The 27,819-nt window shown below is 35.0% G+C and overlaps 4 protein-coding genes across 5 annotated transcripts; 2 read left to right on the forward strand and 2 right to left on the reverse strand.

Moving 5' to 3' along the window:
* The first annotated feature begins 883 nt into the window (after positions 1–883).
* LOC130734250 (probable beta-D-xylosidase 7) lies at positions 884–6,488 on the forward strand. Its single transcript, XM_057586590.1, has 6 exons — positions 884–1,464; positions 1,586–1,885; positions 2,771–2,940; positions 3,152–3,249; positions 4,280–5,047; positions 5,770–6,488. Exons 1-6 carry the CDS (start codon positions 1,057–1,059, stop codon positions 6,360–6,362), a joined length of 2,337 nt encoding a protein of 778 aa, XP_057442573.1. The 5' UTR covers positions 884–1,056; the 3' UTR covers positions 6,363–6,488.
* Positions 6,489–10,711: 4,223 nt separating this feature from the next.
* Positions 10,712–16,572, forward strand: LOC130734251 (uncharacterized). Of its 2 annotated transcripts, XM_057586594.1 has the most exons (7): positions 10,720–10,926; positions 11,042–11,128; positions 13,392–13,507; positions 13,599–13,775; positions 14,207–14,305; positions 14,847–15,089; positions 15,723–16,572. In XM_057586594.1, the coding sequence occupies exons 3-7, from the start codon at positions 13,433–13,435 to the stop codon at positions 16,194–16,196; spliced, it is 1,068 nt and encodes a 355-aa protein (XP_057442577.1). In that variant the 5' UTR covers positions 10,720–10,926; positions 11,042–11,128; positions 13,392–13,432; the 3' UTR covers positions 16,197–16,572. The 2 variants fall into 2 exon arrangements, with proteins under 2 accessions (XP_057442576.1, XP_057442577.1); XM_057586593.1 differs by lacking the exon at positions 11,042–11,128 and having other exon boundaries at positions 10,712–10,926.
* A 744-nt stretch (positions 16,573–17,316) lies between these two features.
* On the reverse strand, positions 17,317–20,602 carry LOC130734252 (2,3-bisphosphoglycerate-dependent phosphoglycerate mutase 1-like). The gene is made up of 9 exons (XM_057586595.1): positions 20,180–20,602; positions 19,312–19,594; positions 18,914–19,137; positions 18,643–18,761; positions 18,391–18,547; positions 18,147–18,248; positions 17,932–18,051; positions 17,703–17,757; positions 17,317–17,593 (listed from the first exon to the last, which is right to left on the reverse strand). The coding sequence occupies exons 2-8, from the start codon at positions 19,589–19,591 to the stop codon at positions 17,713–17,715; spliced, it is 1,047 nt and encodes a 348-aa protein (XP_057442578.1). The 5' UTR covers positions 19,592–19,594; positions 20,180–20,602; the 3' UTR covers positions 17,317–17,593; positions 17,703–17,712.
* A 3,454-nt stretch (positions 20,603–24,056) lies between these two features.
* On the reverse strand, positions 24,057–25,815 carry LOC130731733 (protein DOWNSTREAM OF FLC-like). Its single transcript, XM_057583975.1, has 2 exons — positions 25,555–25,815; positions 24,057–24,592 (listed from the first exon to the last, which is right to left on the reverse strand). The coding sequence occupies exons 1-2, from the start codon at positions 25,712–25,714 to the stop codon at positions 24,225–24,227; spliced, it is 528 nt and encodes a 175-aa protein (XP_057439958.1). The 5' UTR covers positions 25,715–25,815; the 3' UTR covers positions 24,057–24,224.
* Between the last annotated feature and the right edge of the window lie 2,004 nt (positions 25,816–27,819).

Raw genomic sequence — 27,819 nt, forward strand, 5'->3', positions numbered from 1 at the left:
TGTGTTTGTAGGTTTGAATTGCCATTGAACAATTAATGCCATGCGCCCATGCCATGTTGATTTGTTGAGAAATTGGGTTGATTTGTTGACAATGAGGAAGGAAGGGTGTTACGTTGGGGTTCAGGAGGGGGTGACTGCTCCGATAAAGGTGGTGGTCGAGACGACATTAGTAGGTGGAGGCAGCCAGTGACAGATCCAGAAATTTAAGGTTGTGAGGGCAATGTATACATACGTAAAAGAAAATAATATGTACTATTAGAAGTAAATGCATTTTTTTACCAAAAGAGACACAAGTGAGAGCATTTTTTTACCAAATGAACCATAAAAAACCACATACTTAAATTACTCAAATGAGGACATTTAGGAAATTGAAACACAAGTGAGGACATTTTTTACCAAAGAAACCATTAAAAATCACATACTTTTACTACTCAATTTTTTTTAATGATTTTTTAAAAAACCAAGTGAGGACACTTGCCCTCATGGTCCTTAACCTGCATCCGTCATTGGAGGCAACAATGGTGGTATTGGCCGGTGGAGGTGGCTTCTCCGTAAAAGGTGGTGGCCAAGACAACACGAGCGGGTGGAGGCAGCAGCGATGGCACTAGCCGGTGGAGGTGGAGGTGGAGAGAGAGTTTTGGTGGTGGAATGTAGGAAAGAATATTTTAGTCATCCTAATTATATTTTTGAATGAATCCGGATCCTTAAAAATTTAAATATATATCTAACGGTTCGTGGTTTAGTTTTTAACTGACCCACAGTAGATGTAAATCGTAAAAGGGTCCTAGAAGAAAACATGAAATTGAATTGAACATGGGATGAAAAAGTTATAAATGTACAAGTTAAGACAAGGGTATTGTGTTGTGTCTAAAATCCTTCAAAGAGATGTCTTGTTTGGGATGAGGCCAAGCACGTTATCACAATATACAATAATAAGTTAAAACTCAAAATAAAGTAAACTGAAAATGTGTTGTTGGACATGTTCCCGTGACACTGGTCTTTATAACATGCTCTGTTCTCTGCAACCTGCACTCACCACTGCATCACATTCACAGCATGGCTCTCTTATCCCATGCCATCACCTTCTTCATCATCTCCTTCCTTTACCTAACTCACCACCAACTCGCCCACGCCCAGTCACCAACTCAGCCACCTTACTCCTGCGGCGCTCACTCCAACTCCTACACCTTCTGCAACTCCAAGCTCCCCATCACTCAAAGAGCCAAGGACCTCGTGTCACGACTCACCCTTGACGAGAAGCTCTCCCAGCTCGTCAACTCAGCGCCACCGATCCCCCGCCTCGGGATCCCGGGCTACCAGTGGTGGAGTGAAGCTCTGCACGGCGTTGCAGACGCTGGCAAGGGCATTAGATTCAATGGCACTATAAAATCAGCAACTAGTTTCCCCCAAGTCATTCTCACCGCGGCTTCATTCGACGCCAATCTCTGGTACCAAATTAGTAAGGTACGTACCGAGTTTTGCACACCAACTGCTTTTGTGTTTTTGCATCTACCATTTAATCCGCAACTCATTTTCCCCAAGTTATTTTTCAACAATAAAGTGAATAATCTACATTTTTTTGAAGGTGATTGGAACAGAAGCTAGAGCGGTGTACAATGCGGGGCAAGCTCAGGGGATGACATTTTGGGCTCCAAACATTAACATTTTCAGGGATCCGAGATGGGGGAGAGGGCAAGAAACTGCAGGTGAAGATCCTATGGTGAATGCTAAGTATGCTGTGGCGTATGTTAGAGGGCTTCAAGGGGATTCATTTGAAGGAGGGAAATTAGGGGAGCGTCTTCAAGCTTCAGCTTGCTGCAAACATTTCACTGCTTATGATTTGGATAATTGGAAGGGTTTGGATCGCTTCGACTTCGATGCTCATGTAATTATAGAACAGTAGAACTAAATAACTAAAAGTAATTAATTAATAATATAAAATATTAATCCTCTGGATCCATTGGTTATTAGTTAGTTTAGTTTATTCTATTTCTTGGTATGTTTTGTTTTTTATTTAGAAAAAGTAATTGCTTTATTATTTTGTTTTATGCCGTTGATGGGTGTTTGGAACTTGGGACCATGATGTCGGGTAGTCGCGTGTTATTTGGTCTTTTTCTGTGAGTTTGAAGAAAATTTCTTTTTTTATTAGTAAAAGTTGTTCATTAGATTGGATTCTTTCAAATTTTAGCTATAGTGGTGCTGTCAATTACAATAATGGTTAAGGGATACCTATTTAAATGTACATGCTATAAAATAATAGAGTGCAAATGAGTTGTCTAATTTACCCTATATTGTCATTTAACCCTATCTTAGGGGATTCATCAATGATGTTTTTAAGATATAGAACATGTTAGAACATCATGGGGTAAGTTAGATAACTTGAGTGAAAAATGAAGTAAATATGAATAAGCGGCGATACATATGATATATAATGTAATGTGATTGAAAAATTATGATAGATTGAAAATTATGGTAAATATTGGATAAAATCATATTAATATTTTGACGTATGCCTGAGGAAATTTTAATTCATAACACGTGCAGTGTTAAATATTATTGGGTCACCTAATAATATTATTGGGCTAGCTGCTTCGGAAGAGTAATCATTTATGCACATGATTTCCAGCTATAGTTGTTTATAGCTACGACAAACATTAGAAACGGTTAAAAATCGTCACTAAATCGTATGTAAATTGCATGTAACTAGAAATTATGTCGGAGTAACATTAGTATTTTCTGAATTGTTCAATTTAAATTGTTTTTGATGCAGGTGACTCCGCAAGATTTGGCGGACACCTATCAACCCCCATTTCACAGCTGCATACAACAAGGGCGAGCAAGTGGAATAATGTGTGCTTACAACCGTGTCAATGGGGTTCCAAATTGTGCAGATTTCAATCTCTTAACCAACACCGCAAGAAAACAATGGAATTTCAATGGGTATATTAGCTAGCTTTTCTCCTTTTCAAGCAATGGTCTCACTAGTGAACTTGAGAAGAGAGAATGACACTTTTATTCCCTTTTGGTGAAACTTCTTTTCCAATTTGAAAGTTTTAATTTTAAGCTATCACTGGAATGTGAGAGTGACACATTACCTTTTTATTCACTAATTGGAACGCTTTTGTTTTTGGATTTTAATACTTAATATCAGGTATATTACGTCGGATTGTGGAGCAGTCTCGATCATACACGATAGGCAAGGCTATGCAAAAACAGCAGAGGATGCTGTGGCTGATGTCCTTAGAGCTGGTATATTGCCATTTGCCACTCTTCTCTTTTCAATCCTTAATATTTTCTTCCTTTGTTTATATGATCATAGAGATATAGTATAAATAAATCTTTATGTAAATGAAATCACAATGTGAAGAGGGTAATTATCTAATCCTATTGATGTAATAATGTTCCCAATGCAAGATGCTTTTCTCACTTGTCTTAGGCCAGTTTACTTTCTTTGCCCATGTTACTAGCAAAGTCATATGGTTTTGGTCCACATTTTTTAAAGGTCACCCCCACGCATGCCGCATGCCATTGCCAAATTTTATGCTCTTTCACACCACTTTTCTATATAAAAATTGATCCCATGGACCTACACCTTTCAGGAGGATCCCTTGAATCATATGTACTAGCTTAGTTCGGATGCAAGAAGACACATATTTCAAAGCATGTTAATCCTAGATTTGTTTTAGTTAGGAGTTCAAATTTCACGTTAAGCCCTTGAAACCGCATCAAGCAAAAAATCACACAATTTAGCTTAAGCATTAGGGTTCGGCGATTTAGACTTTGGTGAGATCGACAATTGCTCGATATCCAGATTTTGTGGCAGTTTTGAATTACCATAAATTATGGAGTTATTAAAAAAAGGAAAAACACATTTCTGGTGGTCATGTTGGGTAACGGACCACCAGAAATGATTTTTTGTAACTCTACGATTTGGTTGAACAACACAATTCTAGGATTCAATAATCATTTTTGTAAGCATTAACATGTATTGACGTGTGTGCAAAAGTTTTTCCAAACACACATATATAGTAGATCCAATTGAATGTGATCCTAACAGAACCCAAGAAGAAATAGTTGTTACTCACTACTCCCATGATTTCTGTCAAATAACATAGCTAATTTTATTACATCAGCATTTCTTGCAACTTTCCTTTGTAACATATAGCATTTTTGTGGGATATGGGACTTTAAAGGTCTTTGAAGATCATTCAAGATTTAATACTAATGTAATTTTGATGGACCGTGATGATTGACTTGATTGTGTTATGAAATTTTCCAGGGATGGATGTGGAATGTGGTGATTACTTGACAAAGCATGGTAAATCAGCAGTTTTGCAGAAAAAAGTACCAATATCTCAAATTGACCGTGCCCTTCACAATCTCTTCTCCATTAGAATTAGGCTAGGCCTATTTGATGGAAACCCTTCCAAGCTCACATATGGCTCAATTGGTCCCAACCAAGTCTGCTCCAAACAAAACCTAAAACTAGCACTCGAAGCCGCCAGAAACGGTATTGTCCTTTTAAAAAACACTGCATCAATTCTCCCCCTTCCAAAAACAAACCCAAGCATTGCAGTGATAGGCCCCAATGCCAATGCTTCATCACTAGCTGTTCTAGGAAACTACTATGGCCGTCCTTGTAAACTGGTCACTCTGTTGCAAGGCTTCCAGCACTATGCTAAGGATACCATTTATCACCCTGGTTGTAGTGATGGAACACAGTGTGCTTCTGCTGAAATAAACGAGGCGGTGGAAGTTGCGAAAAAAGTGGATTATGTGGTGCTGGTTATGGGGTTGGATCAAAGTCAAGAGAGGGAATCACATGATCGTGATTTCTTAGAGTTACCAGGGAAGCAACAGGAACTGATTAATAGTGTTGCCAGTGCTTCTAAGAAACCTGTTATTTTGGTCCTCTTGTGTGGAGGTCCTGTGGATATCACTGCAGCTAAGTTTAACAAAAATGTTGGAGGCATATTGTGGGCTGGTTATCCTGGTGAACTTGGAGGAGTGGCACTGGCCCAGGTTATCTTTGGAGACCATAACCCAGGTGAATTTTCTACTATACCCACGAACAAATAAACACATTTATAGAGTTGTTTAACTTACACTAGGTATTGGATAATGTGGTCAAGAGATAGGTTTGTTGAGAATTACACTATTTTCTTTGCTTGAATTTTCATAAACAAAATTACAGAACCATCTCGGAGGAGACTATTAAACTTCTTGTGATTAGTTTGACAACCCAGAATATGAAATAAAAGCTTAGCACTTCTTTTAGAAGTATCATTCTTGGATTTCAGAATTGGGGCGAAACTTTTCACGTTAGAATTAGGCACAAACTGAAATTTTAGATGGAATCAAAACCTATCATCGATCCATTGATTAGGCAATTTATAAATGATTCACTCGCAAATGTTCAGTAAACTTCACACTCAGATGTCCATCTTTGGGCATGGGCATGAGGGGTGTTAAGGTTCCACATTGACTAGATATAGCTAACTAAGTCATTATCAAGAGTAAAACAATCTTTGATTTTAAGCTACCATTTGGGTGAGAATTACTTAAACCGAATTCTAAAATGGACAAACTAAAATTTACACATTAGTCTTCAGGTTTCTCCATGCAAGTCACATTATAATTTTAGCATAACATTTTTCTTGATACCCAAATTGGAATAGGGTACATGCCTTAAATAATTTTTACGAAAGCATCTTTTCCTAAAGCTATTTTTAATCAAATGGGGTGCTTTCTATGATCACTACAATGCAGGAGGAAGACTACCAATTACTTGGTACCCAAAAGACTTCATCAGAGTACCAATGACAGACATGAGGATGAGAGCTGATCCAGCATCAGGCTACCCCGGAAGAACCTACCGATTTTACACAGGTCCAAAGGTCTATGAATTTGGCTATGGTCTAAGTTACTCAAAATACTCCTACGAGTTCGTATCCGTCACACAAAACAACCTTCACATCAACCAGTCATCCACTCATTTAACGGTTGATGAAAACTCCGAAACCATCCGTTACAAGCTGGTTTCGGAGCTCGGTGAAGAGACTTGTCAAAGCATGTCTGTCTCGGTGACTTTGGGAGTTAAAAATGATGGAAGCATGGCGGGGAAGCATCCAGTGTTGCTGTTTATGAGGCAGGGGAAACAGAGAAATGGAAACCCTTTAAAACAGTTGGTAGGTTTTCAAAGTGTGAAGCTAGATGCAGGGGAAAGGGGTGAAGTTGGGTTTGAACTTAGCCCCTGTGAGCATCTTAGCATTGCAAATGAGGGAGGTGTAAAGGTGATACAAGAGGGGTCTTATTTATTACATGTTGGGGACAAAGAGTACCCTATGAATATCTCTGTTTGATGATGATGCTGCAATGGATTGAGTCTTCAATAAGGTAAAGGGGTAAAGCAAATTTATTTGCAGCTAGTCTATGAAATTGAAATTTCGATTGGCTCTAGTGAAGGAATCATTATCAATTTATCATTATTTCCAGTGTTCTTCACCAGAGTAGAATTATGCTATTATATTTTCCGATGCAGAAAAGAAAAAAAGAGTTATGCTATTATTTCCTATTTGAAACATATCAGTTCACAAAACTTTTACACGTGGTGATCAACAATTGAATGAGTTGTTGCAAAAATACAGTAAAAGAAATCTAGGATGCACGAGTATGGGTACGGTACCGGGTACTGGTGCGACATTTTTCAAAAAATCATGGGTACGGGTACGTTAGTATATATATTCATATATATATATATTTAATGATTATATTTTCAACATATTAAGAGAAAATCTGTACAATAAAATCTTAAAATTCACATTGTTCTAAAAAATAACAAAGCAAATGGAAGAAATTGAGATTTTTCCATGATGCAAGAAAGAAAACTCAAAATTGAGTAACTTAATTGACTAATAGATTGATGCAAATTGAAGATATTAGTAGAGTATATAGGCTTTTATGTGTAATAGAAGTAGAGATACAAAAAAGTATCCAAATGATACCAAAAAACTACACAATCAAATTTCGGTATAGATTGTGTATGCATTTTTAAGTATCCATGAAGTACCCAAGAGTACAAGTACCGGGTACGTACCGGGTACGAGTATGTTGGTCAAACTGGAGTACCCGTGCATCATAGGTAGAAATCAATGCAATGTGTGAAGTTCTTTTATCTTAGAACAATTGTGTCTAACTAGCTTTTACATTTGGTACTCGTAAAAGAGTGAAATCAAATCACGAGAGAAATTGTTCGTGTGAGGATACAGTTGAAGTAAATCTCATGGCAGAGAATAGGATAGGAGTTTCCTTCAACCTTCAGTACTAAGATTTGATGGTTACTATGACCTTTGGGCCATGCTCATGGAGAATTTGTTGTGATCAAAGAAGTATTGGGAATCAGCCGGAAGGAGAAAATCCACCTCTCCCACAAGATGCAACCCCAGGACAAAACATAGCGAATGAAGAGTGCAAATTGAAGGATCCCAGGGCAAAGAATTATGTGTTTCAATCAATTGAGAGAAGCATCATTGGTGACCAATTAACGCAACAACATTCATATGACTCAAATCCAAGACTTCGGTTTAAGTTAGAACAATTCCGTATCAGTTAATCTACGAATTTTATGGTTTTTTAACACACCAATAATAGTATTTTATAAAATTAGACAATAAGCAAGAAAATATGAAAATACTATTTGCTTAACATCTCGTAATTCACTTCCTCACCACCCAATTTCAACTGAGAGCTAGCTAATGTTGAAAAATGCTGAATTATATTCACTTACATCTCTAAAATCTTGTGCGTGTAAGTTCTCCAATTTTTTTTTGACAGCAAAAAAATCATATTATTGAAGAGAAAATACATGAGAACATCCTTCTCATGAAAGAAGGGAACATAAAAAAAGAACAACCAAAACAAAACCCCCTAAAACCCCAATTTTAGAGAAAGAACATCATCAAAACCTTACTAGGAAAAACCATTAGGATAAAAAAAACCTAGTGGATTGTTGACAAGTCAAAACCTTACTTGTAAGTTCTCCCATTACAAGTAACTTTTGGAAGGATAAAAGATGGTCATATCTCTTATTCATTAAAAAGAAAAACTAATGGATCTTTAACAGTATGATCCCTAGCTTTTAGTTCTTCATGTTAATGATGTTGAATGAAAACCATTTTTCAACGTGATTCATAACATGATGATGAATTTCAAGACCATGTACACATGTCAAATACTTTCTTATAAAATCATCAAGACGAAGGAATTCAAGCTTTGCTAGATTTGACATTCTACAATAAAGAAATAAAAAAAAATCTAAAATACGATAAATACTTAAGAATTCTTAAAATAGAAATATTGATATATCATATTGCAAAACTACAATGGAAAAAAAAATCTTATAAGTGAAATTATATAAGAATTTGAGTGAACAAAACTTCTTATATAGATAAATAAAGTTAAGTCGATGCTAGTTGATGATGTGTCATTAATTTTGACTTGTCAACAATCCACTTTTTTTATAAGCCGTAAAGATATATTGAAATGAAGTTAACAACAATCCACGTGATAAGTGATAAAGGTTTTTTCCTTGTTATTTGTACTGCTTTGGAACTAAACCCTTATGATTCAATCGTAGTAAAGTAGATACGAGTTTATCGTCCTCAGGGATTGTGTGAATATTAGTTCCACCCGTTAAACATTGATTTGAGCGGATAAAAAGATGTTTGATAAATTATTTTTGTAGTTTTTGAATATAAAAGAAAACAACAAAAGAAGGTTTACTGAGGTAACACAGAAGAAAACGTATTTAGAAATGTCGTCACCTAGTCCTTTGATTGTTTTCAACTCAAACACTTATGTAATGGTTCATTTCACTTATGATGCCGAGAGCTATCCACCTAACTATCCCTAGCCTAGGTGAATCTATCAATTAGAATTCCTAGACGTAATCCCTTACCATCTAGAAAACTCAAAAGGAATAATATAGCTCAAGTTCTCTCTCAAAGACATTCCCAATGACAAATCCATCCTAAGACAAGGAATCCTAGGCTTGCGAATCTCCGTTCTCACCCGGAAACTCCTGTTAGAACTCATAACTCCACCTGTCACGTAGAAATTCATTCCTACCCAAGATATTCTCACCCTAAGACAATTGATACAGTAAAAAGTTTCTCTCTTGGACCAGACCCACACCAATCTCTCGATCTAATGCTAGTCCCCTGAAATCTAACATGGATCAATAGATACTTGAAGCACAGAAAACATAACTTTAACAACGGTGTTGTAACCTAAGACATAAGTGTCTACTTTCATTGAACTAAGCATACACAAACTCACAATAATCTTCCGATCTATTTATGAATTAATAAAACTCTTTTTTTCACTCACGTATACACCTGATTTTCATCACATCATAAGTTTAATCTTATTTTACCCGTCAAAACAAAAAATCTTATTTTAATTAAAATTAAAAATAAATGTAACAATTTAATTTTATATGACATAATTTAATTGAGTTTCAGTCTAAAATTGTTTAAAACTGTCTTACAATCTAAAACTTAACTAGATGTCCTATTTCTTCTTATGATGTCCCAACCCCGCCTTTTAATTATAAACTTTTATTTTTGAAACTAATTATAAACTTGTACATAGTAATAATTAAGTGAATTGCGTGAGTGATTGAATGGGGAAAATAGAATAAGAGTAAAATTATAAAAAGAAAAAGTGTAAATTCCATTTGAACCAAATATTCATATATGCTCGTGGTTGGTTGGTTTGGAAAATGTTTAAACTTTCAACACCAACTGATTCTTTTTTGGTACATGAGAAGATAAGAACCAACCGGTTCTGAGATAAAAAACCAGCCCAACCTACATGTAAAAATTGCAAATAACATTTTTAAATCATTGGACATTCTTTTATAATTATTTTATTTAATTAAACGTCTAGAAGATGGAAATTTCAAGCAGCGACATTGCCGCTCACCCACTCTGACTTGTGACTGCATTTAGAATTAGACCAGGAGCCAAGTTTGATTTCTCCAGCACATAAGGAAGAAAAAAAAACATAAAAAAAATGTGTTCCATGTGAGATAAAAATATTATTTAAAGTCAATATATATTATTCTCACTAATTTAATTTAAAATATGTTTTAATCTTAAAACATATTTATTTTGGTACAACTCTCCATATGTTTAGGTCAACTTATTTTAAATTTTAATAAAATTAAATTTAACGTAATAAAATTGTATTTGTTCTAAAATATAGTTTAAGTGGTAAGAGCTAATTAACATATAAGTTAAAGAAATAGATGTTCAGAGATCAACCTTGGACAATTGTACTATAAAAAAAACCTTGGACAATTGTAGTTTATTTTTCCTATTTAAACAAAATAAAATTGTATTGCTTTGGATGTATCAAAAAAATAAAATTGTATTAAAAATTATTTTGTGAGGTAAATTAATAATTTTCTTTTGTTACATTGGAAAGATAAATCGTACCTGCAAAAAATCGATCTCTATACCCCACCCAAGCCATATGTTCCCCAGCTCCTACCACTTAAGCTATTCTACGGAGACAAATAATTATTTATGACGTGAAATCCTACCCTCAAAATGATTTTTGAAATAAAAAAATAAAAAAATGAGTTATCAGTTATGTGTCGGATGTGCGGAACTTAAGATTCCACATGGATTCAGCTGATTGTCACATGTGTGATTGCAAGAAATAAAGGGTATCCGAATCAGCATCAGCATCAGCATCAGCATCCATCGGCTTCGCAATCTCCAAATCCATTTATCCTCATTATTACACTCACCGAGCGTATATAGCCAAAACAAAAACAACGGAGTTGACCTTTCAAATCTCCCTCAGAATCGTAACCCTCTCAATCACGCGCCGCCGTATCGATCCCAACTCGACTCTCAGGTCAGTACTGTCTTAAACTGTTTTGTTGATTCAGCTGTTTCGATTTGCTGATCTGATAATGTTTTAATGGGAATCTGGAAACATAATTGAATTTGGGTAAATTTCACCGTTTCAGAAAATTTCTAGACTGTAAGAAGAGCTATAACCGCTTGTGGTAATAGATCTGGGAAGTTTACTCTACATATTTTTGAAAATTTGAAAAGTAAGTAGTAGTCCTTGGATATGTATAATTTTTCCGTTTTCAAATGTGCCTACATCAGTGTTGTCAAATCGCGATCGCGGACCATCGCGGTGAGCCAAAAATCACCTATTTCGGCCACTATTTAGCGGTGAATAGCGGCGTTGCGATTAGCCAAAAATCCGCTACGCTATAGCGGCCGCTATTTGATTACACTGGCCTACATGGGTTTTATATCATGAGAAATGGATAGATTTAAGTATGAGTCTGTAGCCTCTAAAATGAGTAATGGTGAAAATAAAAAAAATTATTTTCTGCACTTTATCCCTTAATCGTGGAGTCGCACTACTTGTTTTGTCATTTTCATTTTATTTAGGGTGTTATATGTGTGTGTTGGAGTAGGAAGGTCTAATACAGTTAGATTGGAAGCCTATGAGTCCCCCGCGCGTCTAGTAAAATCTGAGTTGGTGGGCAGCCCTCCCTAGGGAGATCCCATGGCGCTCCTACCTAGGAGTGGGGCTGGTTTCCCCAGCATGCCACTGGCCTCTGCCTGGTATTTTGGAGGTGCTCTTCGTTCTACCATTTGTTTAACCAAAAAAAGAGAGAACATTACATGCCTACAAATGTCCAAAATATATGAAATTCGGTGAATATGATCATCAAAGTAATATACCATGATTCAACGGTTTGATTGATAAATTTCACATTCTACAAAGAGTTATATAGTAGTGTAATTGTCGAATTTTGACATGTAGTGTCAATTAATCATGTCTCATTTATTTTATGACTATCTTGCTGTACCCATATCCTAAAATTTTAAGAAATTCCATATTCTCATGTCATCCTTTTGTCATATCTGATTATCGTACCTGTATCCATACATCAAAGTATTAATTTTTTTGAAGGGTTTCAATAATAGGATTAACTTGTTGGTTTGTTGTTCCTGAAGTGTGGTATTACTCAGTGACTGCCAGGCCTCATCTATCAAGGCCTTTCTTGAGCCTGCAGTGGATGATTTGGTTGCCTTTAATAGCCACTGGTTTATGATGAAATATGAATTAAAATATTGGTTTGTGTAAAGGTTTTAAAATGAAAAAGTACCAAGGGAATGTAAGGGCAAGTCATTTAGGTTTAACAGATGGATGGGCCTAATAGCATGCTATATTGTCCAATATTTGAAATCCTCGCTAGCTACTTTTAGTTGCAAGTTCCTATATTCTCCTCAGTTCAATATGAATAAACAAATAGGCATTTGATCAGTTATGATTTGACTTGATTATGAAAGTAAATCAGGGGAATTTGCAAAAATGTTTTAACTAGTAGGGGTTATGATTACATAATTAGAGTGCCAATAGTTCCACGAGTAATTGAGTTTTTCAATGGTAAAGTTATTACCCCACCCCCCCGGGGTGTTCTGAGCTATTCCTATGATTCCATTTGCCTCATGTTGCATAGGAATAGGATATGCCTTGTGGAAATAAAACAAATGTCAGAATCTAGTGGAATATTTAAATTTCAAAAATAATCTTGAAAGATTGATTCCATTCCAAACCACGTTGAATTGAATGTAAGGTATAAACCTACATGAACCATTGGTATCTGTTATCTATTTTCATCCATCAGTGTTAATGAATTCTATTATCTTTCAACTTCATATACTTTGATTTTTTCATTAATTGGTAATGCTTGTCCAGTGTGATGTCAAAATATACAATGAAACTTTGTCTTTATTATGGTTTGTGGTGCATTGCTTTCTGCCACTTGTGGAACTAGAAAGTTAGTTCCGGGGTGCATTCATCATCCACACATCTTTCGCTGAATATATACCTGCAATATGCACTTTTTTTTTGGTTGGGGGGCTGTGGTATCCCTCCCACCACCAATAGAGAAACTTCAATGCTGTCCTATCCCTGCTTCTGGGTTTAAAACTTTGTTTTGATCCCTCAGTTTTATATGAATTAAAAATTTTCAATCAACATGTAATCTATTTCTTAATAAATACACCGACTATCCTAAGTGACTATAAATGAATACTGATATTTAAGGTTATCTCAGGAATTCAGATTGACCCCTTCAAAGTTTAGCTGGCATAATTTCACTGAATGTGGTCTTTAATTTATTGTTGATGTTAGAGTTGTTATATTTACAGCTTTTATTCATTTTTAAAATTACAGCCTGACTGCTTAATCGGCTATTGGATAAAAAGATACCTATGTCTAGCTCTCTGTTTCTTAAAATATTTAGAAGATTAGTGGTTACTTACATAACTTGGTATTGACTACTGCAGCATTTAATTTGGACTTTTAGAGAGTCTCTACACTGACCAACATGAGCATGGATTCAAAGAAATCCGCCTCTAATGGTCATGAGAAAACGTTAATACCGCAAGAACAGCAGGCAAAGGTATGTTTTGACACAGTTTTTTGGAAACTATTAAACTGCAATGTTTTGAGCAAAGGAGCACTGTGACGGATTATGATGTTCTTCCTTCTAGATCAATGAGTTGAGAAGGTTAATTGGGCCGCTGTCCGGTAAGGCATCCATCTATTGTTCTGATGCATCCATCTCAAGGTATTTGAGGGCACGGAATTGGAATGTCAAGAAGGCAGCTAAAATGTTGAAGCAAACCTTAAAATGGAGAGCAGAGTACAAACCGGAAGAGATCCGCTGGGTGGGTAGCGACTTTTATGTTTTTTTATTTCAAACTAACTTTTGAGTCATAATGCATAGCTGGGATGAGCCTTGTTTTATTATGTCTATGTCAAGATTTTTCTATATAACTAGTTTAGTATGGTGAAGCCAAGTATTTGTTCTGTATGTTTTCACCCTTTCTTAAAGTGGAGTTGAGGATAGCCTGAGTCCTGAGTAAATATTTAATGTTCTCAAGCAGAGCCACTGGTCTTGTTGCCATATCTGATCAATATGGCACAACCAGCAACTGAATGTCATATTAATCTGAAGACTCATTAAAAAAATTCAGTTGACCTAGTCAATTATTGACTCATGAATTGTGTGTAATCTGGTTAAGTTAGGTCAAACTATAAACTTTCCGAAATTATCTTCTGGTGAAAGTTGTCTGATGTGTATTTTCTGCCGATGCAGGAAGATATTGCTCATGAAGCAGAGACAGGAAAGATCTATAGGGCAAATTATATTGACAAGCTTGGGAGAACAGTCCTTGTAATGAGACCTGGCCGCCAGGTATCTTCTGAAAATCATTCTTACGTTGGAGCATTTCTAAGTCAGATGTTTAGAGTGGGCTTGGATTTAGTGAAAATATAAGAATGAGAATGCAGGAATTGTTTAAACATATTTTTTTCAAACTACCTTATCGCCTTATCGGGTTTCAGTTCTACCATTTTAACTCCTAGAAAGCACTCTTTTACTCAGTGCTTTGACATTGATGATAGATCAAATAGATGATTGATAGGAACCAGCCAAAGAAGAAGAAATAAAACATCGGTATTATTCAAGTAACCCCAGGTTATTTGAGAGATCCTAGACTCTCCTATTCCCAATTACAAAATGGTCCCCAAAAGATGCTGTTTCTCTCTAAGTCTCTTATTTATAACCTTCTCTCTCACTCGAACTAACTCTCTCAAATTAGCTAAAACTACTTCTCAGCTAACTATCTATGAGTACCGATCGATGATACCTGCATAACTGATAAAATCTTATGCATAATTGATCTTGTAGTGGATGTTATCTATTTTTCTAATTTTCTTCTTTATTTGGAGTGCAGAACTCAAAGTCAACAAAAGGACAAATTAAGTATTTGGTATACTGCATGGAGAATGCTATTTTAAATCTTTCACAAGAACAGGAACAGATGGTCTGGCTGATTGACTTCCAGGGTTTCAATATGTCACATATATCAATCAAAGTGACACGTGAAACTGCCCATGTATTACAAGAACATTATCCCGAACGGCTTGGTCTTGCAATACTGTACAATGCGCCTAAATTCTTCGAACCATTCTTCACGGTAAAGCCTTTTCATTCTCGCACTTCATGCTTCAATCTTCTTGGTATTGTTTATGCAAACATGTTGCTTTTGGTTAAGCCATATATAATTTAACTTGTAATGTAATGGCCTATGAAATGTTTAATGAAGCACGAGTTGATGTTTTAATGCTGAATATTTTAGACTTATGCCAAAATATGAGTCCAAAAATGAATTTCGTTCTTAAGGATCTTTTTATGCTCTATGGATATTCGAGGCACTTGAGGTGAGGTTGTGATTGAAATCGAAGTGCACTTGGTTCAGAATTGAAGCACTGGATGCAAGCTCCTTTCTTTTTCTTCCATTCATTATTTGTGTGATGAACTAGATCCAAGTTTTTCATCTTTCATTTGATTTCATTTTTTTAATTTTCCAAACCTGTCATTCTTTATAATAATGAGGCTTAAGGACTCTAAAAGTCAAAAGTATCCAACTCATTTACTTCTATTACTTTGCTTCTGGCATAGGAATCTATTCACTGGTTTCTAGAATTGCAAAGCTATGTAGGAAATTTTGTAGTTTACTTATCCAAACAAGTGCATTTGTTTTAACTGCTAATAATTACTCTGATTAATCTTGTTCCGTTTTGTGATGACAAAATATATTCTGCTGCAGATGGTAAAGCCCCTATTAGAGACCAAGACTTATAATAAAGTCAAGTTCGGTTACTCTGATGATCAGAACACCAAGAAGCTAATGGAGGATTTGTTTGATTTTGACCATCTTGAATCTGCATTTGGTGGGAAAGATACTGCAGAGTTTGAGATAAACAAATATGCTGAGCGAATGAAAGAGGATGACAAGAAGATTCCCTCTTTTTGGGCAAGTGAAAACTCTACATCCTCAGTCCAAAACATTGCTCCTTCTTTAGATTCAATTAAGTTAGACACAGATTCTGATGCTTCAGATAATGAGAAAAAAGTATGTGCATCTGACAGTGAGAAAATTGATTGTTCCCCTAACCCCGATTCGGAAACTGACATCATTGACCATGATGAGAATAATCTAGGGAAAAGAAATGACATCATTGACCATGATGAGAATAATCAAGGGAAAAGAAATGCAAATGAAGATAGCAAGGTGCTATGACTTTCTTGTTTGAAATTTAGAACGAGAAACTACATCCCTTAGAGCCTCTGAGTTTACATAGAGGCAGTGAGGTAGCAAGGTGCTGTGACATTCTTGTTTGAAATTTAGTATCAAGAGACTTTTTGTTAACTTGATGTTGTATTTAAGATGACAGATGATTTTACTATGTTATGATTTTACCATGCGCATGTTGGTTTGAGTAGTGGACGCATAAGTTAATGCACTTTTTTCAAAAGCTACACTTTGTGGCTACTTGCTTGAGTTGATTTTGGAACCTAAATTGGTTTGCAACAGCTAAACCAAACACACTTGTAATATATTGGACCTTCTCACCTTTAAAGTTGGTATGGATTCTTACTTGCTCATCCAACAATAATTGGCTTCTCTTAGACTCTTATTGACAGATGATTGATTATTATAGCAAGCAGGTCTATTTCTCCTTCACCCAACTGCATCATGTCTAGGAATTCATGTGTTATCTAGGCTTGGATCTGGTTCCTCTAAGGTGAGAGTCTCATGGAAAATTTATCCTATTCTAACCTAACCTAACGTTTTATGGTGTTTGATTTTCTAAATCGCCTATCTTCTCATACGTTTTCTTTCAATTTAATTTATGTACTACAAAGTATTTATAATTCCATGCACTGAACAGATATTTTGGGGAAATAGAAAATAAATTTAAATGTGAAAATACAAAAAGTAAAACTTTAATTTTAAATTTTAAAATAATTTTAATTGTTAAAAAATTAATTTAATTTTAGTTTGTAATTATCTCATTATTTGTGATGTTTGATGAAGGAAATTATTTGATTTTGAATACTTATATTTTAAATTAATATTCATTAGAGTTTGATTTAATATACAAAGATATAATTTTGCTTATAAAAAAGAAGATATAATTTTGTCAAATTTTGTAACAGAACACAAATTTAATAGTATATAAGAATGGATAAACACCATCACTGGTTTTTTTATACTTAAAAAATAAAAATTCAAACATTTGTTTTTAATTTGAACAGATTAAAATACTGCAGTGCAGGCTATTTTGAATTGAAAACTGTAAGAAAGACATTCATGTAAACTCCCACTGCAAGTGGAAGGAGGAGCTAATGAAAAGCAGTATTCTGGGATAACAAGTTTTATTGTAAGAATTAAGGGTATCCAGTAAAATTGATATTACAACTCAATGAACTCATATACATAATGGACGTGAAATCATTTATATAAGAATTGACTCATGGAAGGTTTAACTAGCAGTCTAGGACACTGGAGTGAAGCTAGACATCCCAAAGAGAAGCCCAAACTTTCATTGTATCTAACTCAATACTGATAAATCTGGTTTCTCCCTTATGTGACTCTCCTTCAATGTTGCTGATGCTTGATAACTGATATGTTCCCTGAAACAAAGATAACAAAATGGGAAAAAAGATAAGAAAAGAAGAAAAAATAGGTGACACAGAACAGAAGCATAAACAGAAGTAGTTCAGTAATTGATGTAAACCCAACCTTAAAAATATCATTGAAACATGTCATCCAACCTCTGTCTGTAAAGAGCCAAACCCTGTGATGATTGAACCGAATAATAACGTCGTCAGTGCCTAGCAGACTTTTAAAAGGAAGATTTGAAGAATGGAACTTTATTTGAATACCAAGCTAGTAACAGATACCAAAAGAAGCATATCATCTCAGCAAAATGGGATGAAATTTAGAAGGAATATATAATATAGGTGCATACCCTAGTATAGGCATAAACACCAGCTTCGGTTGGGGCTATGGGACTACCCCTCCTTATGAATCTTCCTTCTTTGAAAATATATAGCATTGGAATTCCAGTTGATAGTTCTAAACTAATAACCTGTCAAAACATGAAAGGATGAAAGAATGATTACTAGTGTATCTGTCATGGCTCATAAGCATAAGATTCATGATGATTCAGAATTCTCCAGTAACCTCTTGGGAAGTAAGTTTGTCAAGATACATGATAATGGATCTCAGTGAATTTCCATGGGCTGCAATCATAACATTCTTTCCAGATAAAAGCTGTGGTTCAATCTGCACCATGATGTCACTTGAATCAGTATTATAACACATAACACTGATTTGCTAGTGCGTGTTTGATTTCCCGTTTGCCTCAGCACAAACGGGAAATACAGATCCCGAAGCACAAACAAAGAAGCAAGATTTTGTCACGTACTTGGTCTCTAAAATAGGCAACTGCTCTTTGAGCACACATTTCCAAACTTTCGCCATTTGGTGGAGGTATGTCATAACTTCGGCGCCATTCATGGACTTGTTCCGTTCCATATTTGTCTGCTGTTTCTTGCTTATTGAGACCCTGTAGCTCCCCATACCTAAAATTATGACAATTAAAGCATACGAGTCATTTGTAACATACAAGGTTGAAAAGCAGGAATCCCAAACAAAAAATAGGGAAAATGTCTATTACATTCTTTCATTTAGTTGCCAAGCTGTTATGACTGGAATGGATTGCTTTTTTGTATCTTCACTAAAAACTTGACTCCATTCCCTTGCTTGTTCACTCTCATTGTGCATTATAATAGGCACCTACATCCAGGAAAGTTGAATAGATGTTTGAGAGTCTTATAATCAATTCTCATTTAACAGAATCATTTTTAGGTGATTATTTATTATTGTAGATGTTTAGCAATCAACTTAGAGAATTGATTCTAGTCCCAGAATCACTTTTAGGTAGTTACCTTCCGACGACGGTGCTGTGTCATGGCAAGCATGGCTGTCATTTGTGCACGAATTAAAGCAGATGTGAATATGACATCAACTGGAATGTTGCTAATTCTTTTGCCAGCTTCAATTGCCTCATCTATGCCCTTCTCGGTTAGTGGAACATCAACACAACCTGTGAATAAGTTTTTTTCGTTCCACAAGGACTCGCCATGTCTAATAAGGATCAGCGCAGCTTCACCTAAGTAAGGGGCGAAAATTCAACACATTAAGCAAAATCAACGATGACTAACTAAAGGACACAATACAAGTTTTCTTAGAAAAGAAATACAACATTGGAATGCTACTCTATTAATGAACATGAAGGATGAAATGTCCAGCAATGAGTGTTAATTGACAGCATATAGTTTCTTACTTGATTTCTTGGGAGTGTCACTTGTATTTCTTCTTGAAGGGGATGATGACACTGTATCAACCATTGATGTTTGAGAAGTTGAAGATCGAATTGCACTGCAATTCCTCTGCCTAGAGCTATTAATTTTAGTTCCTGTCCTTAACAGGCATTTACTGCTGAAAAAATCCTTTGCCTCCAGCTTTAATACATTGTTCCTAAGCTTTTGGTGATGGCTAATATTGTTGAAGCAGGAATGGGATTGGAAGGTTCCAATAGCGTGGTGATATACTTCAGTAGCCATTCTCTGAAGATTGAAAAAAAAACAAGGAATTGTTCATTCATTACATTTATCCAACATAAGGAACAGAAACACATTTCAAAAACTAAATGAGATTATTTTAAAAATAAAAAGACCAAAATGAGATACTTTAAAAATCAGGAACTAAAGCCAAATACTGACAAGTTTTTTATATTTACTTTTTTGGCCTTAGCACAAGTTTCCTCTACAAGAGGCTAGCAAAAAACATTCACGTCACAGTGAGACTAGCTCTTGAGCGGTTATTTTTCCCCCCGGTTCACAAGACTCAAACCCTTACTTAAGGAGATGTACCACATGAACCAACCACCATTGGTAAATACTGAAAAGTTACTATTCCTAAAAACATACTTTTTCTATAAAGATGCAGATCTATGTGTATAATTGCAAAACAGAAGATAACCAAATAAGACATATATAATGAAGAATACAGAGAAAATTGATTCAGAGTACCCTGCAGCAATTAACAGAGGAAAACAGCAAAACAAATAAAAACATGCGAAACTGAAAGTGGAAAGAGCAAACTAGTATATCTAGTTTGAGAGTTGATAAAAGGCACAGATAACTTCTTACCTGCTTTGTGTAAGGATGACAATGAAAACAATGTTGGTGGAAGAAGATGAAGGTGATACAGAAGCTACGTGATATGATGTCAATTATTGAGAGGGAAAAGGAACAGAAACTGGAATAGCAGAAGTATGAATGTAAATATGTAATGGCACAGAAGAAGTAGGTGTTTGATGTGGTTTGTGGCCCCAAAAGTCACGTTTTAAACAGCTTATGACAGTTTATATAGTTCGATAAAAACTAAGAGTGGTGCCACAATTCACAAGCACAATAATCCAAGCTTCGTTAACTATATAGTTTCAACCTACCACTACCAGTTTTTCTCTGCTCAATGTTTGTATTTAATGCTTAGGAGATGAAGAATCACTTGAACTGGGAAAGAATATTCTTTCGTTATGTCGTTGTGTGCTCAGTGTAAACAAAGCATTTAAAGATTTGTAATCAACTGAGTAGTATGGTTAAAATAAAAAATATAATTATTTATTTTTTTATAATATTAAAAGTTCTATGTTATCAAATCAACACTTTCAAAAAAATGTTATCAAATCAACTTTTTAGCGAATTTCAGTTATAAATTTGTAACAGAAATTTTGAATATTTGATGTACGTAAAATTCTATTTTTGAAGAAAGTTTAATATAAAATGAAATTTATAAAATATAGAATTTCACGTTAAGACAATTTTTTATCCTTTGAAATTTTATCTCCTATTTGAATAACATTTTATCTCTGTTAGATTACTTTTTTTTTCTCCAACGAAAAACTAGGTCACAGACAAGGAGGACTTGAAAAACAACGTTCCTAGCTCCCTGTTGAGCCTATTCTCAACACAGATGTCTGGGAGGCAACTATGAAGCCTCTTTCCTTGCAAGCCAATCAGCTACACCCTTCCCATCCTGTGAGATCCAACACACACTCATTTCCAGCAGCGCGAGAGCAACTCACGAATTTGCCTCAAGATTTAGGCTTCAACGTGCATATCAATCCCCTCCTCATCCTCAAGAATTATGATGAGATTCTTGCAATCACAATCACATAACACATTACGGTAACCTCAATTCCAGGTCAAGTCCAACCCGTCTCTTAATGTTGTCGCTTCCGCCAAGAAGGAAGACCCCCCACCCCCCTGCCGCATAACTACTAAAGCCCACAATCCAGTGGCCACAATGGCCTCGAAGAAGGCCGCCACCCCTCATGTTGTTCGCATCCTCTAGCTAGCTTCTGTTTGTGTTTAGCTTGACCGCACCATGAGGCCAGGGGAAGCACGCCAACCAGACTCTACCGCCCTGCCATCCTCCAAAGCCTCGGCTTGACTGTAATTCACGAACTCCTCATGATCATGATTAATTCTACGCATCTTCATTTGCAAGGTCCAGGGACGCTCCTAAAAAATTATGTTGTTCAGCCACCGCCATACGCCCCACAACGGTGCGATGAACCTAATACCATGCTTACTCCTCGCTTGCCTCTCTATCCAACCAGACAAATCCTTGTGCGTGAACCCGTTATAACTCAGTGCTCCCAAACCCTGCCAGACCTGCATCGAAAAGGAACAATCTCGCAAGCAATGGACCCCATCTTCTTGCTCATGCAAGCAACCACTGCAGACAACCAATGTAACCAGGTGACAACAGACTCTGTTAGCATTAACTAGTAGTGCGTTATGGAGTGACATCCAGAGAAACATTCTAACTTTCTCTGGAATTTTCTGCTTCCACACCAAATTCCATGCTCCATCTCTTACCTGATCTTCCACCTAGACTCGAAGCCACGTATACCCCGATTTCACCGAGTAAATGTCATTGCTACTTCCTTGTCAAGTCCATATCCCCAGAATTCTCCTCAACCACCTGAGTTACCCGAGAAAACCACTCCCTTGTACCCAACGAGAGGTAATGTAGAGTTGTTCCAGGTGCCACTGATCATCATGAATCAGGTCCCTTAATTGGAGAACAAAATCTGAGACGTGCACAAAGGGAACATGAGCTCCAAGGAACCCAGATCCCGACCAACCACTGTACCAAATCCATGCGAATTTAACGAAGTCGCGCCAACATGCTCTTGCGGTCGCGCTAGCATACCTACACACTAAAACTAGGAAAAAAGACATAAAAATATATGGAAATAACAAAAAAAAATCCTAAAATAAACAAAAAATGCAAAAGGACATAAAGTTAGACTAAAATGTATTGAAATTATTAAAATAACATATTTCTTCGGTTTTAAAATAACTGTTCAAAAGAAAAGAAACACACATTAAAAAATGCAATTAATTTTGCAAACTTTTTAAAATATATTATTTATTTTTCTATTTTATCCTTTAAAATAATATTTTTATCACTCACTATATGGAAACATATCAATTAATACTCTTAAAATTCTAAAATGAACAATGAAAACAATTTTTTGTTCTCTCCACCAATTGCACAATTATTTTAGAATAAGGGAGTACTAAACTATCATAAAATACCCAAGAGAATGACCCTATGTCCAAGGGCCGACAGTGCAAATGAAAAATTTAAGAATTCTTAAATGTTTCAACATCTCGTAAAGAAATCTAGAATGATGATAATTAAACAATATTCTATTCTGATAGATATGTAAGTAGTTAACCTCACCAATGTGCCTCTTCAATAATAGTTAACGTGTTCTTTCACACATCCAAGAGACATGCCCTTTAATTTTGTAATTGTCAAGGTACATTATCTTTCCACTAATCCAAAAAGTGATGTTATTTCTACATTACATTTTCTTAAGGATAAAACATAGATATAATACTTTGAGTATTGCATATGCTATTGTCCAATGTATAGTCTAACCATTTGCTTTCTTAATTTATGAATGTGATAATTTTTTTGTTATTTTTAACTATGTGTCATGTTATTTTAAACTCATTTTCAACACACATGTTATGTTATAAAAATCAAAGAGTCCTTTAAAAAAATGTTACAAGTTTTACAAAAATATTGTCAGGAATGTTGTTTCCCATAACTCTCAAAACCAACAAAATCATTTCCGAGTAAAATGAAAAATATGTTTGGTGTGTATATATTATTCTTCAAAATGTTTTTTTTAAGTTTTATTTAAAAAATATACAAATAATCATATTTAGTGGAAGGAAGGGTTAGTGGGAAATAACTTACATTTTTTTTTTGAAATAGGGAGATAACTGACATTTTCATTGGAATGTAAGATTCTCCTTCTTTCATATGAATAAAATTTATAAAATCTTGTGTAACTTACATGCCTGAGAATCTCTCATACTCGGAAATAAAAAATTTAAAACTTGTACCAAACCTAAAAATGTTAAAATATGTTACTAGAGAATTAAGGTTTTTAATTGAGTGTATTTATTTTAGAGTTGAACCTTAAGAGTCATTTGTAAAGTAGTATCGGATTGTCGTATGTGATTACTAATTCCGTTCAACAATTTAGGTGCTTAAGTAATAGGATTGAAAAACAATTGATATCTTTTAGATTGAAAAAAACCTAAGAAAATGGCAAATATGGTCTGTTTGATTAGGGTCTTTAAAAAGTGTTTTTCAGTTTTTAAAAACTGTATTTGAAAAAACTTTTCACTTTCAATTTTTAAAACTAAAATACTTAAACAACTAAAAAATGTTTTCTGTTTCAGTTTTTAGTTTTCAAGTTACAATTTTTTTAATGTTGGGAAGCATTTAGTTCAAACAGATTTTTTTCTTAACACAGTTTTTAAATATGGTTTTCAAAAACTTAAAAACTGCAATCAAATAGATCCACTACAGTTTTTTAAGAACCGTTTTCTTTTTTTACAAGATAAATTATTAAGGACGTTGTTGAGAGTTTGAAGGACAAAGGGTTCATATCTTGAATGATGCTGCTGTTATTTGGAGTTTTAAACTTTAAATAGAACAATAATGAATTAATGATAAGAGAGTAGAGAGATTTAATTTATTGGATACATTATTAGCAGACTAAAATAAAAGATAGTCTAAACTATCGGTGAAAAAAGTGCAATTAAGAAAAAAAAAAAATTAAATTAACTACAAATCAGGAGCACCCAAATGTTCCAATTAAAAATCAGAAACTGATCTGGCAAGATTTACTGACATGGATTCTCTATTGAACTCTTGGAACTTGCTGATATTCTCAGGGCAACCAGATGCAACCTCCTCCTTCATGAAACCCATATTGTTAACAAACCTATCACCGGTGGTGATGCCGTTAAAGCGGTTGAGAATGACATGGAATTGGTGGCGGCCAGGGGTGGCTTCTTTGCAGTCATGTAAAGGACTGCTCAACAGTCTGGCATCACAAATATGATCTGTCAGTTTCTCATCAACGAAGATCTTGTATGCTCCTGATGAGTCAGTCCTTGCTTTCTTGCTGTACACAATGTCACTGGTGAGATTGTCCTTGCATTGCAAAAGAACCTCCGCACCTAGGGGAGGGAAAATCGTCAGAGTTACATAAATCAGTGAGAATTGGAGCATCAAACTAACACTTAAAATAAGGCATTTTGAAATTTTTATATCAAATTGTGCCTAATCATATTCCAATGTTGATTATGAAAAAAAACTTGTCAATAAATGGATCCGAACTTGCTGCAATATATGTTTCCCCTCTTTGAAACAGTTTATTTGAGTTAGCATAAAACTTATGCACGTATTAGAGCATAGGTAAATAGCTTAAGACCCTACTTATAAACTGTTTGAGCTTATTTTCATAAACGGTTCATATTAACTTTAAGTTATTACTCAAGCGCATCCTAAATCCACGACAATTAGGCTTCAGATCTTGGCTATGTAAAAATGAATCCAAATGCTTTGATTTTGTATAAGCTATCAATTTGTGTTTCCAAACGCAAATAGCTTATTAAATTTAAGCGCTTATGATATAAGCTCTTATACAATAAGCGCTTATTCAAAAACGCTTAATTAAGTTGTTTTTCCAAACGCTGTCGTGATCAATTTAGGATTAGGTGTTGTGTGGCAATTTACGAAGATTTATCCATCTTTTTAAATGAGATTTAAATGAATTTCAACTAAGTAATAAATAAGAGATTGTTAACATGAGAGTGTTAAAAATAATCTTGCTAGCCTTTTTATTGTTTGCAACCTCCAACATAAATCGCAATTGAGCGTGGGGTACATCTTCATCTGCGTACTAAATATCAAAACTGCAAAAGCAAAGATCTAGAAATAGAATTTAAATTCCAAATTCAATAATTTGAAAAACATATCATATCTAAGATTTGGCGCAAGATAATACTTTTATTTTATTTTTCTTGAGTACAATTTAAGAACAAATAAGTAAATAGAAATAGTGACAATCAGGGAGAGAAGATAAAATGAGATCATCATCAGAGTGTGGATAAATTATTGACAAGAAGGGGTTACATACCGGCAATGTAGGCGGTAGCCGGAGTCTCAAAACCGGCACGACAAGGGTCACAGTAAACACGACCCTTGACGCAAAAAGGGTTCTTGTTCGGGCGAATGGCTGCAACCATCGCCGGAACAACACACAAAACTACCAGAAATGTTAATATTCTCATGACCATCTTCACTGTCTCTCAATGAAAGTGATAATTACAGAAGTTGTGTTGTTCTATAATCAAGAAGAATAATGAGTATCACTACAATTGAGATCGGATATGAGAAGATGCGTGATTTGTGTTCAAAACTTAAACTGTTTATTTTGACTCATATTACAACCATGCAATTTACTCGTTTAATTGAGCTAGTTGATCTAATATAAACCATTGAGTAGTATTCGCTAGATGTGTGGTGTGGGATGAATTGTCTGTGACTGTGATGCTGCCACTGTGAATGTGGTTAGCTAAGTGTCAAATTTTTGTGGTTGTTTTAAGAAGGATATAGATTTACACGAAGGAAAAACAAACAAAACAAGCCCTCTTAGACGGTTACGGCTGTAGTTAATCAAGACTCCCCATATATATAGGAATCAAGTTATTTGAGAACACACAACACAATCATTAATTTAAATTACAAATTTCTTGTATTTGAGTTATTTTTCCGGTACCTTTATTTATTGAGAAAAAGTTTGATACACCGTTTTACACTGTTAACTAATCAGATTTCGTGAAAGACTGACATGACAAATCTTTGAAGTCCGATTAGTTGACGGTATAAAATAACTTTACAATATCAGTGCATCAAAATTAAACTCTTTATCAATCTTTATTAATTTCAAGTATTTTTTTTTTTAATTTCCTTAGCCGTTTTCATTTACATTATTAGCCGTTTTTCTTTTTACCTTAGTTTATTTCTCAACTATTCTTACTTTCGTATCTCAGAAGCAATAACTATTAGTTTTTTTAAGTGTCATAGGAACCTACAATGATGACTAGAGTCTCCTCTTTGAGTAATTATTTGTTTAAAAAGTCATTATACATTGGTTTCTTAGCTAATGCACACGGTTGTTCTTAACCTTAATTAATTAATTTAAACTAACAAATTGCACGCCAAATGAGATCCATATTGTTATTAAGAAGTTTTCATCTCCAAATCACGACTCACGTTGGTATATGCAACTAATATTTTGACCAGGGTCGTACAGCCCCTTAGATAAAATAGGCGGCTGCCTAAGGCCCCCAACAAAAACTTAGGCCCAATTTTTTTTTGTTAAGAAGCACCACAGATGCATGCGCTGGGAATTGCAAATAGATAGCAAAACATAATATGTGACGTTGGGAATTGTTTAAGAGATGATATATATTTAATATTAGTAGTGAATCAATGTTTTTTTTTTGAAACTGGTAGTGAATCAATGTGATATTGGGGCTTGTGGTGGGTGGAATCATTGAAATACTACCGGAAATAAAGGCTCATAGTGGATAAAAAAAAAAAAAAAGAATCCTGCCTCTTCCATAAAAAAATTATTCAATTAAAAAGGGAAGCTACATCAATATTATCATCTCTTGTAAAACTATTCAATATTCTGAATATTATGATATTGATGGTCTTGTTTATTTTCAGAATTGAAACCACTAAGAGAAGTGTTAGCGAAAGAAGTTAACACACCAATAGAAATTTTGAGTTACTTTTTTTTTTGAAAACAGAAGAATATTATTAAATGGAAAGAAAGCATGAGGACAACCCTCTCTTTTAAGTCCATACAAAATCATCTCCAAAACCCATCCTTAAGGCTAAAACATAGAGAATGTGCCTCATTAAAACCTTACTAGGAAAAACCCAATGGAAAAACCCTAGTGAAGGAAAAAAGAGTACACAAAACTCTAGTAAGCCTAAGGGAACCTTACTAATATCAATATCTTATCAAAACATAAAAACCACAAAACTAGTAACACCTCAGTACTATGCCCAATACACTTCCTTCGAGCACACTATTACACCAAATTGGCATATCCCAACAGACTTCCTCCATGTAGTCAAGAAAACAGCATTCGAATACAACAATCCTCCCGCAACCTTGAACCTATAATTCCCAAAACAAAACCTTGTCAAACCAATTTGGATTAAAACTCTCCCCTACAATCACGAAAGTAAAAGAACTAAACCAATGGCTTGAATTAAAAGCACCAGAAGCTAAAATTATAACACCCAAAAGAGGTATACACTCCCCTGCACCAGCATGCCAATAATCAAAATACTCCCCCATCTCCTAGCAGAGCCCATAGTATCA

The sequence above is a fragment of the Lotus japonicus genome, chromosome 1 (assembly GCF_012489685.1).
Source record: "Lotus japonicus ecotype B-129 chromosome 1, LjGifu_v1.2".
NCBI classification, from domain to species: Eukaryota; Viridiplantae; Streptophyta; class Magnoliopsida; order Fabales; family Fabaceae; genus Lotus; species Lotus japonicus.